Source organism: Plecotus auritus (genome assembly GCF_963455305.1).
Source record: "Plecotus auritus genome assembly, chromosome: 10".
In the NCBI taxonomy this organism is placed as follows: Eukaryota; Metazoa; Chordata; class Mammalia; order Chiroptera; family Vespertilionidae; genus Plecotus; species Plecotus auritus.
The window spans coordinates 54510356-54526517 of record NC_137785.1 but is presented as its reverse complement, the minus strand read 5'-3'; the positions used below and the strand labels follow the sequence as shown (position 1 = coordinate 54526517).

At 57.1% G+C, this 16162-nt stretch overlaps 1 protein-coding gene across 6 annotated transcripts in view; it reads right to left on the bottom strand.

Moving 5' to 3' along the window:
• The window catches only part of KIFC3 (kinesin family member C3), a 35937-nt gene extending 20185 nt beyond the window's left edge, over positions 1-15752 (bottom strand). The window contains exons 1-4 of one of the 6 annotated variants that reach the window (XM_080645165.1): positions 15644-15752; positions 11164-11371; positions 8293-8435; positions 2509-2647 (exon numbers count right to left, since the gene is read on the bottom strand). In XM_080645165.1, the coding sequence (XP_080501291.1) occupies positions 2509-2647; positions 8293-8435; positions 11164-11332 (451 nt within the window). In that variant the 5' untranslated portion in view covers positions 11333-11371; positions 15644-15752. The other 5 variants (XM_080645166.1, XM_080645168.1, XM_080645169.1 and 2 more) reach the window with 5 other exon arrangements.
• Between the last annotated feature and the right edge of the window lie 410 nt (positions 15753-16162).

Below are 16162 nucleotides of genomic sequence, written 5' to 3'. Positions count from 1 at the left end.
GGGTGGGGGGAAATCCGGGCCCTGGCCTAAGCCCCCAGAGCCAGAAGGAAGCGTCCGAGAACGAAGTGGCCGAGAGGAAAGTGGAGGAGCAGCACCCACTGGCCACGAGCCCCGGCTTGACCTCGGAGCCCAGGGCTTCTGGGCTCCCCCACAGGGGGTCCCCGGAGCCGCAGCCCTGTGGGTGGGACTGGGGGTCCCCGAGTGCGTGAATGCAGCCACCTGCTCCTGAAGTCACACGGCCCGGCCCGCTGGCAGCTCTGACCCACCGAGGTGGCAAGGGTGCTCCCTGACTGCAGACAAGCCCAGGCTGGAGTGGGGAGTGTGGAGGGAGCAGGTCCCGGCTGGGCAGATCGGCTCAGTACACTCCCCGCCTCCTGGGGGTGGGGAGGGCCGCGGGGGTGGGTAGAGAGTGAGACGTCCCCGCTCCCACTCTCATGAGGCAAAGCACACGGGGGCTGGCTTTTCCCTCCCTCACAACCCCTTGGGACGACTTGGACTCAAGAGCTGGAGCAGGAGCGTGCCTGGCTGGCTAGTGGCCCGGCCATATGGCCTGCACGTGACACCGCCTGCATGTCACAGACTGTCGGCCCAGCTTCTGCTCTCTGTTCCGGAGACAGTGAGGTCAGAGGGACGCTTCCAGGCCTGCACACGGCTGCCACGGGCAGCATGGGCCTGGCATGGCCCTCGGCCCTTTGCAGGCTGCTAGGGGGCAGGAGGGGCGCCTGGGCTCCGGTGGGAGAGGCCCCTCAGGGTCTTCCTTTGTGAAATGGGGACAACAGCCCAGTTGTCGTGGCTCAATGGTTGAGCGTCGACCTATGAACCAGGAGGTCATGGTTCGATTCCCGGTCAGGACACATGCTCGGGTTGCAGGCTCGAGCCCCAGCATGGGGCGTGCAGGAAGCAGCCCATCGATGATTCTCTCTCATCATTGATGTTTCTCTCTCTCTCCCTCTCCCTTCTTTTCTGAAATCAATAAAAATATTTTAAAATAAAAATAAAATGGGGACAACGGGCCTTACCCCAAGACAGTGGGCACCACCCACTCACACCCTTGGGACAGGAGTCTGGACACCAGGAGGGATGTCCGGCTGTGAGTGGGTGGTGCCCACAGCACATGGAAGAGCCTTCTTGTCCAGGACGCTGTTTGTTTCCCAAGAAGGTTCTGGGACACCCCCAGAGCCCACGCCTGCTGGGGTGCACCCTGTGCCGTGTGCCCGGGGAGCTAGGAGGGGTTTGGGGAGTGCTTGCTGGGGGAGAAAGGCCCTTGAAGAAGCTAAGAGATGGTGGGCGATCAGAGGACACTTGGGGACAAGCTACTGAACAGCCCTTACCAGGGGTCCTCAAACTTTTTAAACGGGGGCCAGTTCACTGTCCCTCAGACCGTGGGAGGGCCGGACTATAGTTTAAAAAAAAAAGCTATGAACAAATTCCTATGTGCACTGCGGGCCCGGGACAAGTCGGCTGCTAAGCAGGACAGGCAGCGGCACCCGGCGGGCCAGATACATGTCCTCGGCGGGCCGCATGTGGCCCACGGGCCATAGTTTGAGGACGCCTGCTTACACAGAGGAGGTGCACACCGCTTGGTATGTCCGTGTTCAGGACCTACCGTGCCTGGGCACTGCCCCTCAGGCATTCGGGCTCAGGGACACGCAGGCCCCACCCTGGCCCCATTGACAAAGTCAGTCAGGCCTCCCTTGTGGCTAGAACTGGCCCCTCCCTTCTCAGCCCACTACGAGAGCCCACCTGATTGGCTGGACGGTGCCCCCCTCCCCAAGGCCGGTCTGCCCAGACCTCGGCCAGACCCCACACCTGCCGCCCAGACGGACGGGCGAGCGCGGCTCTGGCACGGACTCAAGAGGACGGATTAGGTGCTTCCACCTCGAGGCAAGTTCAGACGCAAATCACCCCTGGTGACGGGCGAGGAAAGCAAGAGAAAGACCGGCCCCTTCTTTCCACGCGCTCGTGGCCTCCACCATGGGCGCCTTGAGGATGATCCTGCCCAGTGACTACCGGGCCAGGCCTCCCTCGGGGGGAACCGCACGAAGGGGCCCCTAGAATCTCCCAGGAGTCAGCTCTGCCAGAGGAGAGAGGAGCCACCAGCTCCTGTTTCCCAGCGGCAAGCAGCGGAGTGGGGCCCTGTCCCAGGGTCTCTGGGTCCCCAGAGATACAGGGGAAGGCAGTCAGGTCTCTCTGCAGGCCGTGGGTGGCATCTTTGAGCTGATACGGCCGCCCTGCTTTAGACAGGCACCGGGGAAGAGAAAAAAGCGGGGAAACTCAACCCCAGCCCACGCCCGCCAAAGCCTCTTATCACCTGGGCGCTGGGAGCGGGGGCTCAGAGGAGGGCTGGGCAGGCTGGGGCTTGAGTTCCATGTCAAGGTGACCAGAATTTGGACAGGCCACCTCTGGCGAGGAGGACAGTGTGTGGGGACAGTTCTGACGCCATGACAGCCTCCCCTCCAGCCAGCTTTCGCCAGGGCTGCTCCAGGTCAGCGGGCAGACATCCGTTACCTGCTTTCTCTACATTCATGGTGCCGCCGGCATCCTGGGCCTCCCGGTCCCGCCCGGGGGCCGGCGCCTGCCTCTTCAGCAGCTTCTCTTCTTTCGTCCCCTGACTCTTGTTCTTGCACCCCTTGTCCTGCTGGGCCTGCTGCCAAGACACAACCAGAATCCTCACGTGAAGGGGGCTGCGGGGGGGAGGGGCACCCGTGACCCTGAGAGCAGGGCACCCTTGGAGCTGGTGAGGACCCGGGCCCGCAGGTCCACCCCTCACTGCGCCGGTCGACAGGGACGAACAGGCCTGGAGTCTGGGAGAAAAGGTGCCCAGATCCTGCGACAACACGGGGTGGTGTGTCCCCCCGGCCCTCCTCGGCAGCCGGCCCTCTCCACTGGGCCCTTAGAAAACCGCAGGTAACGTCCTTTCGGCCTATGGGGCATGAGTCACCAATGCAGCAGCTCGCTCGACTCAGGCACATGACAATCGAGGCAACTCCCCCCAGGATGCCAAATGCCCCACCTCCAGATGGCACCAGCCAACGGCTCCCAAGGAGGGCGCACACGGGTCCAAGCAAGCAGGGGAAGGTCCTGGTCCACCCACCATGGCCAGATATTGGGACCACGGGACCCCATCTCCCCGTCAAAGGCAAAAAGGCTGGGTAGAGCTCCCCAGTGGGCAGGTGGGAGAAGGGGAGGGGCAAGAAGTCCCCCCGCTCAGCCCCCCCCCCCCCCCCGCCCAGGAAATCAATCACCGCAGCTCACCCAGAAAGCCGTCTGAGGTAAGAACCTCGCATAAAGTGGCATCCCCTTTGAGGACCATGGAAATAAAACACACCTCGAAGAAAACATCTGGGAAATATAGAGAGTGGTTCTCCCTGGGAGGTCGGGTGAGAGGAGAAACATGCATCATTTAAATTTTTTTGAGAATAAAAAGGAACAGAATGTGGGAAGGAGGAAAGGGAGGCATTTCCATTTCATTTTGTTTGCTTTTTTAAAAAAATATATTTTTTATTGATTTTTTACAGAGAGGAAGGGAGAGGGATAGAGAGTTAGAAACATCGATGAGAGAGAAACATCAATCAGCTGCCTCTCGCACACCCCCTACTGGGGATGTGCCCTCAACCAGGGTACATGCCCTTGACTGGAATTGAACCCGGGACCCTTCAGTCCGCAGGCCGACGCTCTGTCCACTGAGCCAAACCGGTTAGGGCTCCATTTCATTTTGAACCTGTGGACACTTGGGTTTTTAACCTTATAAACATCTACAGTGGTTCTGTGTGTGTGTGTGTGTGTGTGTGTGTGTGTGTGTGTGTGAATCCTCACCTGAGGATATTTTCCCATTGATTTTTAGAGGGAGAGATGTGAGAGAGACACATCGATTGGTTGCCTCCTACTCCTACATGCACCCTGACTGGGGCCTGGGATCAAGCCTGCAACCGAGGTACGTGCCCTTGACCGGGAATCAAACCCGAGACCCCTTCGTCCGCAGGCCGGCACTCTATCCACTGAGCCAAACCAGCTAGGGCTACCGCGTTTTGTTTTTTAACATCAACAGAGGTTATGTGGGAAGAGCGGTTCTAGACACGTTCTGTGTGTCTCTGCCCACCGTGTTCCAAAGAGACCAATGCTATGGTTTTAAAACTGTTCCGGGGCTCGAGCGTTGGGTCTAAAGGGCCCAGCTGGCTCCCTGCTGCTTGTGAACGGTGTGGCTCTGGGCAAGTTCCTTTCCTTCCCCGAAGCTTCATTCTCCCCACTCTTGAAACCGAAAAGATCACCCCCACCCGCCTCGAGGAGCTGGTATAAAAAGTAACAGCGGTGCCTTAGGCCAGTGGTCGGCAAACTGCGGCTCGTGAGCCACCTGCGGCTCTTTGGCCCCTTGAGTGTGGCTCTTCCACAAAATACCACGTGCGGGCGCGCACGTACAGTGCGATTGAAACTTCGTGGCCCATGCACAGAAGTCGGTTTTCGGCTCTCAAAAGAAATTTCAATCGTTGAACTGTTGATATTTGGCTCTGTTGACTAATGAGTTTGCCGACCACTGCTTAAGCCAGCCTTGGGCAAACTACGGCCCGCGGGCCGGATCCGGCTGTTCTATCCGGTTCTCTTGCTCTCCCCTCCGCTCCTTTACTTTGAATTTATATTAGTTCACACAAACACTCCATCCATGCTTTTGTTCCGGCCCTCCGGTCCAGTTTAAGAACCCACTGTGGCCCTCGAGTCAAAAAGTTTGCCCACCCCTGGCTTAAGCAGATACTCCAGGGGTCTGACACAGAGAGCTCCATGCCAGGGACGGTTACTGTATTTCTGTATCTTCAGATGATTTACTTTTACCCCCCAAAAGCCCAGAGAGAGAACAGACAAGAGGCGAGAAGCGACAGCAGCAGGCTCGTTAGTTCCCCATCCACTCCCTCCCTCTCGACCCCACGACCCCACCACGTTGGACTGGAGGAGGGAGGGTGGACAGACAGCCCAGCCCTCATACTTAGGAAAAAGCTGCCAACTTTATTTTGTCCCCGCCCTGCGACCCACTGCCACCCCATCAGGAGCAGGCTTGGCGGCGGCGGCGGCGGCAACGGCCGGCAGCTGGAAGTTTCCATTTGCCGACCAGAGCAAAGGTTGCACTATTTCTGGCCCGTTGGCCAGACCACAGGAAGGGCAGCCGGCCCCCAGGGGGTTGGGAATTTCGAGGGTGCCTCCAGAGGGACACGCTCAGGTTCCAGCTGCGTGGGAGGCTGGCCGGGAGGGTCGCTCAGCCTGCTGTCGCCTCCCTGCGCCTGGGTCCCTGCTTCGGCCCCACCTCCCCGACCCGGAGAAGCGCCCATAACCACAACAGAGCTTGGCGGGGCCCGGACGGACGCGGTCACGGACACCGGTTGCTGGCTGGAGCTCCACAGAGATCCTCAGCGGATCTGCTGACCCCAGCGGATCGGCTGCAAGCACAACCCGACACCCCATAATCAAAGTTCGAGAACAGAGCCACCGCCCAGCTCAAGGCAGCCGGCTCTGACCACCTCCCGATTTAACTACCAGTGGCTCGGCTCAGACAAAAAAATGGCTTCTCTGGCGTCTTTAACTGTTCTCGCCCCGGCCCGGCCCGCTTTTCTCACGGAACTGACTGATATCAGGACCATTTGGCTGTGTTTTCAGATGAACCACACAAGAAGGGCCACAGAAAACCTCGCTGCCCAAGGCTGTCTCGGAAGTGACAGCAAGCTCTGGGCCCCTGTTCAGAGGGAGACTTGGAGCTCCTCAAAGTCACCGATCATCAGAGAGATGCAAATTAAAGCGACAATGAGGTGTCACCTCACACCTGTCAGAATTGGCTACCATCACCAAATCAACAAAGGCAAGTGTTGGCGAGGATGTGGAGAAAAGGGAACCCTAGTCCACGGCTGGTGGGAATGCAGGCTGGTGCAGCCATTATGGAAAACAGCGTTTCCTCAAAAAATTAAATATGGAACTCCCACTTGACCCAGGGATCCCACTTCTAGGAATTTATCCTAAGAAACCAGAAACACCAATCAGAAAGGATATGTGCACCCCTATGGTCATAGCAGCACAATTTACCATAGCTAAGATCTGGAAACAGCCCGAGTGCCCATCAGTAGATGAGTGGATAAAAAAGCTGCGTACGTTTACACTGTGGGATACTATGCAGCAATAAAAAAAGAAGAATCTTACCCTTTGAGACAGCATGGAGGGACCTGGAGAGCATTATGCTAAGCAAAATAAGCCAGTCAGAGAAAGACAAGTATCACATGATCTCACTCACATGTGGAATCTAATGAACAAAATAAACTGATGAACAAAATGGACATAGAAGCAGGGAACAGAGCGCGGAATCTCAGAGGGAAGGCGGGGGAAGGTGGGTGGGTGGGAAGAGATCAACCCAGAACTTGTATGCATATACGCATAACTCATGGACACAGACAATAGGGTGGTGAAGGCCTGGGGCAGGGGGCAGGGCGGGCTAGAAGGGGTCGATGGGGGGAAAAGGGGAACATATGTAATACTTTCAACAATAAATATGTCATTTTTTTTAAAAAAGACTTGGGACCAGCCCTGGCCAGGTGTGCATCAAAAGGGTGTGGGTTAGATCCCTGATCGGAGCACATATGGAAGGCAACCCATCGATGTTTCTCTCTCTGTTTCTCTCCCCCTTCCCCTCTCTCTAAAACTCAATAAAAGCATATCCTCAGGCGAGGATTAAAAAAAACAAAAAGAAAGTCTTATTTTAAAATAAAAGAAAATTGGGGCCAGACAGCGCCTGGGACCAGGACTTCCGTCTGCACGAGGGAGGACACGCTCAGAAGGCACATGGACTTCCCACTCCCCATCCTGCCCTCCACTTGCACGTGTCCCTTCAAGGAGGGCCCTCGCGTGCACAATCTTTCGTGGGATGGGGGTGGCTTGCCAACACGCCCAGGTAACGCTGGTCCCTCATCCTCTGCCTCCACATCAGTGGCCCTCGCCCGTTGGCGTGCCTACATTTGCAATTATCTGACTCCTCCCCGGCACCTCCACTAGACACCCGGGTGTATGTCTCTTCTTTGCTGTGTGTCAGCACCTAACACAGCACAGTGGCACAGAGCAAGCACTTCATAAACATTTGGTAACATACAGACGCATTGCAAAAGTGCAAGCCTGTGCAGTCCTGAAGTTACTCAGCGCTAGAACTGCGTGAACAGGCAGGCATTTACGGAGCTCGCTGCAATCACAAATAATATGGAGGGTCAGTTAGAAAGTCCAGGATAAGCCCAGAAGGAGAATATTATGCGGCAGTTTAAAAGAACGAGGTCTTGCTCTAAATGTCGATGCTCAGGAAGAAATCACCAAGGTTTACTGTTGAAGGAAAGAGCTAGCCACAGAACAGTATGTGGACATAAGAAAAACATGTATGAATATGTTTAAGTGCGTGCGCGAGAAAGATAAACGCTAAACTCTTACTCGTGGATTCCTCAGAGATACAGGACTACGGGAGGCATTCGGTCCCTCGGTATCACATCTCTGCCCTGTGCAAACTCTTTATATCACGTTATAAAGCTTGTCCTATTTAGTGGGGGTCAGATCCCAGCTTGCTGTGTGACCAGTAGCAACGTACTTAACCTCTCTGAACCTCTATGACCTCATCCACAAAACTTAGATAAAACAGTAACTGTCCTGAGACTGTTTATGAGGACGGATGTGAGATATATCATGCCTGGTACAGCGCCTGGCACAAAGTTAGTGTTCAATAAACGGTAGCTATTATTGCTACTGTCAGTCTGTATTTTTTTCTGCAACTGAATATACATACAGATGTAAAGTCTGTCTTTTGAAAGTCATTTGGTGATAAGTGCAAGAGAAAAGGACCCAAGTTTTGGCAAAGCCCTCTGTCTAGCTTTTGGATGACGGCTTTCGACGAGGAAATACAAGTATTGCCCCACAGACTCACGTTGGAGCGGGAATAAACAGCTACCCTCAACCCTGCCCGTCTTCCTAATAGCTTCTCAGAGAAGGCCCCACACTTCCCACTTTAACACCTCAGCCAGGGTGTGGCTGGAAAGCTTCTGTCATCTCCTGATAGTTCCCCCGAGATAACCTAGCAAAGCAAATTGCTGCGTCTAGGCAGGCTCACGGGCGCATGTGCTGTGAGGAGCTTGGCAGAGGCACGAGGCAGGTCTCTGGCCCTCCCTCGGAGCTTCTTCCCCACCCCCCACCCCCCACTGAGAAGCCAGTAGGGACCCAACGCTACAGCTCAGAGGGCAAGACACACACCCCAGGCTGGACCCCTGTGGTTTGGAAGCCCCCCGTGCTTACCTGCACGCTCAGGTAGAGCCTGCGGGGGCTCCCGAGGCCAGCGCGGTCCACGCTGAGGGCTCGGCACTGGGCTAGGGCTGGGCGTGCCCCACTGCGGGCACCGGAGTCCTCATCACCGCCGGCCGGGCTGTCTTTCCCACGCCCTGTGCCAGGACAGAAAAGATGGGTGAGACTCTGACCGCCGGCCGTGGACCACCGAGTAGGCTTGCACAGGCTCCAGCCAACCCAGCCATACACGCTGTCACATGCCTGCCCCGCACGGAGGGAAGCCTGGCACAGGGCAGGGGCTGCGCTCCTTTCTTCCCAGAAGCTGCTTCAAGATTCGCTACAGGAGGGCGCCCAGGACCCTGCGGGGCTCTCCTCTCTCTTCTCTCCTCCCTCCTCCCTCCTCCCTCCTCCCTCCTCCCTCCTCCCTCCTCTCTCCTTCCTCCTCCCTCGGGTGGCTTGGGAGCTCACACTGCTCAGGAGCACCGCTGCAGAGAGTGGCAGAGGAAGCGATGCCGACCTGGCTGTGCGCATCATCAGAGGGCCCGGCTTTGTTACCCTGGCTGCCTCTAGGTGGCAATTTCTCCCCTGCCTTCATTAGCACCAACCCCACGCTCCGTGGCCTGGCCCCTGCGGCCTCCAAAAGCAAGCTCAGGGCCAGTAAAGCGCATCCCTCGGCCGCTGACACACCGCCTACCTCACTGGATGGGGGAGAGAGCCAACTGTGGCAGCCTGTGGGACTGGATGGGTGGGAGGGGCTTGCCTCACAGGGCAAATGGCAGAACCACCAGCCTTGGGCTGGGATGATATTCTGAGCGCCAGCCAAGTGCTTTCCAGACTTTAATACACTCCTTGATTCTCAGTTTCCTTATCAATAAAATGGGGATAAAGAATCACACTTAAAAAAAAAAAAACTTAAAAAAAATAATCAAACGCACAGTCCTTTGGTGAGGACAAAATGGGTGACACACATAAAGTGCTCTCTCTCACACACACACACACAATAAAAATTAACAATTAAGTGCTCACACAGTGCCAGGTACCCAGAAAGGTGGGGGCGGAGGGGTACCATGTTGGCTGAGACCCTACCCAGGAGCAGGCACCTAGACTTAGCATTTCACACACAGGATTTCATTTGAGCTTTGTCTTAAGTTTTTCAAGTGGACAAAAGCGTGTATATAATACTCATAACGCTCCTCTGACAGACCCATACACATACGCGCACGCACGTGCACACACAGGACTGGGAGGAACTATACAAAACGCTCAGTGACAAGCTCACACAGGCATTTTCTTCCCGTGCCCCGCTTTACTGCATCCCACAGATACTGTGTTTTTTTACAAACTGAAGGCAAGACCCTCCACCAGCCTAAAGTTTGTGACTCGCTTTATTTCGATGCTCCCTTTGTTGTGGTGGTCTGGAACCGAACCCTCTACATTTCCAAGGTATGCCTGTAGGTGATTTTTATTTTCCCTTTTTTTTTCTTCCCCAGACAGAGAAAAACATCTATGGGCTGCCTCCCGTATGCTCCCTGACCAGGGAATCGACCCACAACCTAAGTATGTGTCCTGACTGGGAATTGAACCTGCGACCTTTTGGTTTATTGGGCAACACTCCACACCACCTGGCCAGGGCTTTTATTTTATATTTTATACTTTGTTTTTGGTTTGGGGTGTTATCTTTTTTTTTTTTTCCCCTTAACAGAAAAGCAATGCTAGTTCCTATTCCATTTGCAATCCTTAAGACAATCTTGTGGGGTGGAGACCATCTTAGGTCCCTTCCAGACAACTGGGGCTGCCTGACCCCAAAGCCCAAGCTTTTCCCGAAGGTCCCCAGGGTCACCCAGCCTCACTATCCCGTACAGAGAGCCATGACGGCACAAGTGTGGTAGGAGAGAGAGAGAGCCCAAGAGGAGTTTGCTATGTGCCCTCTCTGAGCCTCAGTTTCCCCTTCCTTCCATGGATGGGCTTGGACTTGACAGCAGTGCGGGACCCAGCCAGCTCACAGGGATCTAAACTAAACCCCTTTCCCTGCAGGTCAAGAACGAGACCACAGCACACACCTGAAGCTATCTTCCCTGAAGACGCCTCTCTCCCCTGACACTTCTAGGAAGACCTGCCCAGGCCGAACTTGGGAAAGGGTCAAGGGCAGCTCCCCACCCCTGACAAGCCAGACAATCCAGCCCCAACCCATAATCAGAGCTGCCACTCACTTCTCGCTGTTGGAGGCACCAGGGGACATGACCCAGAAAGGAGAGCTGGTGTTGACAGCTCCCCAGGGGGACAGCCAGTGGGGGACCCAGATCCTGGGGCTCCTTCGCTGCCCACCTGCTGTTGGGGTCCCTACCAAAGCCACCTGGATGGGTACCTAAAACGAGCGCACAGCGCCCAAACCCTGCCAGACCCCGCTTCAGAGCAGCCTCAGTCCACCCGCGGGCCAGCCCAGGCAGGATCAGGTGTCCGCGCGCGCAGGGAGCCGGGCAGCCACCTCACCTACCTTGTTTACCAGCCGCCGGTGGCAGGAACCAAAGGGAGACCCTGAGCCTCCGCCAAGGACCGGCTGACCGCAGAGCCCCGGACCTGGCTGGGCTGGGGCCGCCTGGCTGTGGGCAGCGTCCTTCCCCTGCTCTAGGGACCGCGTTAAAGTTTAACTCCGCGTCCGCCAGCGACTCTTCTGCGCGCAGATGGCGCAGGACAGCAGCCAGGGCGAGATTGACACTCTAACTCCACGCCCGGCTCCCGGCTCCCGGCTCCCGGACCCTGTAATTTACCTGACAGCTCGACCTGAGCCTAGGAACTTGCGAGAAACCTCGCTCTCATCCCTGGTATCTGGAGGGAGGAAGGAAGGGAAGGAAATCAAGAGGCATTTTAAAAATGCGGACTCACCAGTTCTCAACCTCCCCGGGCCGGTGTGTGGGAAAGGGCGGGCGGCCGGGCTGGCTGGGGCGGGGCGGGCCATCCCCCGCTCGGGCTCCTCCGGGGCCCGGCCCACTCTCCACAGGCCGCGCAGCGAGGGCGGGGCTCCCAGGTTCCAAGTCCGGCGAGACTGGACCATGGCCCGGGGATCCGCAGCCTCCCCCGGGCGCCCGGCAGCCTGCGGAGAGAGCACGGGGAGACGAGATTGAAGACCGCTGGCCGAACCGGATCTAAAGGGTCTGCGCCAACTCCCATCGCTCACGGGTCCTTATCACCATTCTGGGTAGGGAGGCTCTGAAGGGGGCAAGGAGCCATCAGGTGTGTCTGCAGCACCATGTGGAGATCCCACATCGCAACCCCTTCACCAGGAGCCTGACAGCTTGTAGACGTGCCCCACACGGAGGAAGCATGAGTCAGTGGCATCTCTGTAAATCTAATCAGAAGGGACCCTGCGGGTCGCCTGTGACAAATCAGGTTTAAGTGTCAAATTCTCTTAAAGTCAGCTCATTCATGTATTCAAACTAGCCTTCCCTCCAAGCCTACCACACAGCAGGCAACTGGCTAGGAATTGAGATACTACAAAGATTCGTTCATTCTTCATTTAATAATTATTTATTGGGTGCCTGCTGTGTGCCAAGCACCTGCGGGGGGGGGGCACGTCTCTTTGATCAGGAGAAACAGGGCCTCAAAGCTCCCTGTGGTGAGGGAGGTAAACACTGCGGGGTGCAGGGCGATGCCAGAGCGGTGGGAGAATGGAGGTGGGTGGGGAGCACTGGGCGGCTGGATGGGAAGCTCCATGGGTCCCTTATAAACTGAGCAAATGCACAGAACAGACTTTCCGCATTCACAGCACAAGCTTTTATTGAGCACCTATTGTGTGCAAAGCTTTTATTGAGCACCTATTGTGTGCAAAGCAGCCTTGAGGGCCTTTAAGGTGACTAAGCCATAGACCCAGACTCAGACAAACGTGATGCCATTTACAGAAGAAGCCAAGTCAGCTCAAAAGAAGCAGCTCAAAAGAAGCACCGTGGAGTTTGCTTTTGGTTTAAAATGGAGTTGGCGACACCCGAGGGCTTCCTCATGGCCCTGCCTGGGTTGAAGACCACTTTCCCTGTCTATCACTGCACTGACTGCTTGCTACCAAGCACTCGAGACATCTGTTTTGAACACAGAGGGTGTCCATCTTCTCTGACCCTCTAACCCTCTACGGCTCCCCAGCGCGGAGCTCACAGCATGCTCGTCTTTTTAAAAAAACATACATATATATATTTCAGAGAGGAAGGGAGAGGGAGAAATAGAAACATCACCGATGAGAGAGAATCACTGATCGGCTGCCTCCTACACACCCCACACCAGGGATCGAGCCTGCAACCCAGGTATATGCTCTGACCGGGAATCCAACTGTGACCTCCTAGTTCATAGGTCGATGCTCAACCACTGAGCCACACCGGCCGGGCAGCATGCTCATCTCTGCAGCCCCACAGCACCAGGCCTGGAGCTGCAGCTACACCCAGATCAAATAGCCAGCGATGGCTTTTTGATCGAATGCCCTGAAGTAAAGGCACGCAAAGGCTCGCGCTGACACCTGCAAGAGAGCAGGGCTGGACACGGAGACGCAGAGCTGGGAGGCCACCGTGCCACAGGGGAGGACACAATCATGCAAGACGAGAGGCAACCAGGAGGTCAGAGCTCACTCCTGGCCGGAAGGGAAGCTGGAGAAGGAAGGTGGCAGGAGCACCAGGCGGGTGCAGAGTCCTGAGGTGACGAGTAAGTGGGAAGGAGAGGATGGTTACTTCCTGGAGACATGCCGCAGAGAGGCCAAACTGGAACAAAGACCCTGGGGGCTCTTTAAGGGAGAATGTCCTTGGAGCGAGATGGGCAAACCAAGGGGTGGGCAGGGGCTCCAAGAAGCCCCCACGTCCTTCTCTTTGGGGAAGCTTGGCGAGGGTGGGAAGGAGAGGCTGGATCCAGAGGAAGTGGTATTGAGGAGCCATTGGAACATGCTGGGTGGACAGAGGGGCAGGAATGGTGGAGGCATTGGAGGACAAAGACGTGAGAGTGCAGGGACAGGTGGTGGCGTGGAGACATGGTGACCGATGTTCGCAGAGCTGAACCCTGGGAGAAGGCCAGGCTTCTGACTCGTGGTCCCTGCCTTCCTTGACTGAGGCAGACGACTTGCAGGAGGCTCCTAGGTGCAGTCTCACTGGGCTGGAGGCAGGACTATGGGCCGAAGGGTAGGGGCAGAAGCTAATCCAGGTATGTGGGCCGGTTCCACTGAGGAACTGGAGATGGGCCAGAGAGGAGTGGAAAGAACCAGGGGGAGCAGCCGGACATCCTCTTCTCCAGGCTGCTTGGCACAGAGCTGGGCGCACAAGCAACCTGGATGACCAGCTGCCCGATGGGCCAGGGAGAGATGGGCTCCGTCTGCATGCCAAACAGGACACTGAAGGTCAATTCCACGGCTGAGGGAAAGGACTTGGAAGGAGATCGGCTAAGTCTGAGGGGCAGGGACAGGAAAAGACAATATTCCTATGGCTTTCTGGAAGGGAAGTCGGGGAGGCGACCAGGAAGATCTCAGGAAGAAAGCGGAAGGGTGTGTGCAAGATCCTGAAGAGGAAACAGCAGCTGAATTTAGCAGAGGGCAGTGTGAAGGTCAAAGTACCAAGGACTCAAATAAGCCCCAGGCTGGGGCTGCTACCCCACCTAGGGTTCCTGGGGTGGGCCATGGGGGGTTGTGTTGGAGTAGCAGTGACCAGAAACTGATCCAGAATCTGGCTTTGCCACTTGCTAGGTGTGTGACCTTGTGCCTCATTATCTCCATCTGAAAATGGGGAGAACGCCACCACACAGGGTGGATAGAAGGATTAGACAAGCACAGATAACGAGTTCTGAACAGTACGGGCGCATACAAAGAACTCACACATTTCCTTTTTCAGATCTCCCTCCAGGCATGGATGAATGCAGAGGGGCTGGCTACAGGGGCCGGGCCTCACCTATCTGGGTTCCGGCTTCGGAGGAAGAGCTGCAGCCCCCGTCCCTCCAGACCAGGGATAGTGCAATGACTGAGGGACAGACTTGACAAGGCCCAGAGACTACCACTGGGGAGGGCTCAGTCTCCCTGGGAGAGCGGGCAGAAGGTCAGGGAGGTTGGCCAGGAGCTAGGACCGCCCCTACACGCAGTCACCCATCCTGGGTTTCCCAGGACAACCCAGAGTTCAAAACCTCTGCCCCCCGCCGAAACCGGTTTGGCTCAGTGGATAGAGCGTCGGCCTGCGGACTGAAGGGTCCCAGGTTCGATTCCGGTCAAGGGCATGTACCTTGGTTGCGGGCATGTCCCCAGTAGGGGGTGTGCAAGAGGCAGCTGATCGATGTTTCTCTCTCATCGATGTTTCTAACTCTCTATCCCTCTCCCTTCCTCTCTGTGAAAAATCAATAAAATATATTTAAAAAAAAAAAAAAAAAAAAAAACCTCTGCCCCCTTCAGTGCCCATAAGGATGGCAGAACTAAGCACCCTGTGTCCCTAAAGTCCAGTCACTGGAAACAGGGCTCCATTCTGAGGCCGCATTCCTTGCACATGACTCTCTCTGGCCAAGGAGACGGCTACTTTATCAAGGGCATGGGGAATACGGCTGGGCAAGGAGAGGCGCTCAGCCAGCCTGAGCCTGGTGAGCCAGGGAAGGTGACAGACCCCGGGTGGCCGCCCCCCACAACCTGGAGACACCTGTGTTGGGGGTTGGGGGAGTACTTGAGCTTAAATTTAAACACAGCTTCCTCTTTAACATCTCCCAGGACCAGGCCCTCCACTGCGCCAGAGTTCTGCTCTAACTCACAAGCAGAGGTGGAAGGAGGTGGCTTCTTGCTTGCTCGCCCTGCCGGGACACCCAGGCTGCTGCTGTCAATCGCTCAAGTCTCCCACTGCCTGGGAGGCACCGGCCCAGGCCCTCCTTCCTAACCTCGGGGCTGGCCCGCACCCCCCCCCCCCCGCCCTGCGAGGGGGGAAGCGAACTGCCCAGGGATGGTAAGTGGTGCGAGGGCCAGAAACTGCAGCCTTCTAGGGAGCCCTGGGTGCGGGGACCTTTGCAAAGGAAGGGGGCGGCGCTGGCGGACACGCGGTTCCTCTGTAGGGTCCCGCATTGCCGGGCCAATGAAAAAAAAAAAACGGAGGTCCCGAGGCTGCTCTAGGGGACGTGCCGTGCCGCCCCATGCCCTGCTCTGTACCAGGTCCTCGGTTCCGGCTGGACTGCGTGGAGGCGGGGGTACGGGAGAGAGGAGGGGGGCGCGGGAACGGCATAGGGCTGGGTCTCCACGGCCCGGTCTTCCCCGCGCCCCTCAGCGGGTCGGGCACGCGGATTCCGCGGGTAGGGTGGGCCCGGATGCAGCTCCCGGTGAGTGCTCGGGGCGGACCCCCAGCGCCCAGCCCGCCCCCAGCCCGCCCGGCCCCCGACTCACCGGCCTGGCGGAGGCAGAATCCCCGCTTCGCCGCAGCGCCGGGGGCTCGGCCTGGCCCGGCCAGCCGGCAGGAGGCAGCTCCACGCCGCAGCCTCTACGGCCCGCCCCGCTCCGCCCCTCCCGCACACTTTCCACAGGAAATGATTAACTCGGGCCGCGGCGCGTTCCCATGGCAACCGGCTCCGACCGGCAAGGAGGGGGGGGCGGCGGTGCGCGTGAGCACACGCTCCGCATACTCTCACGCGCTCCCGCACACCCTCACGCGCGGGCCCGCCCACTCCGCGACTACCCGAGCTCCGCCCAAACCGTCCCCTGGGTGTCCGGGCTCTTCGACCTCGCACACGCTAGTGCACACGTGCGCGTTTGCCCGCCGCACACGCATGCTCATACCTTCACGCATGGACTCACACACCAGTACACACGTCCCTCACACATGCTCAAACACATTCCCACACTAGTTCGTATATACCTACTTTTGCACTTAAACTTACTCTAACACACTCATCCTCACATCCTAGG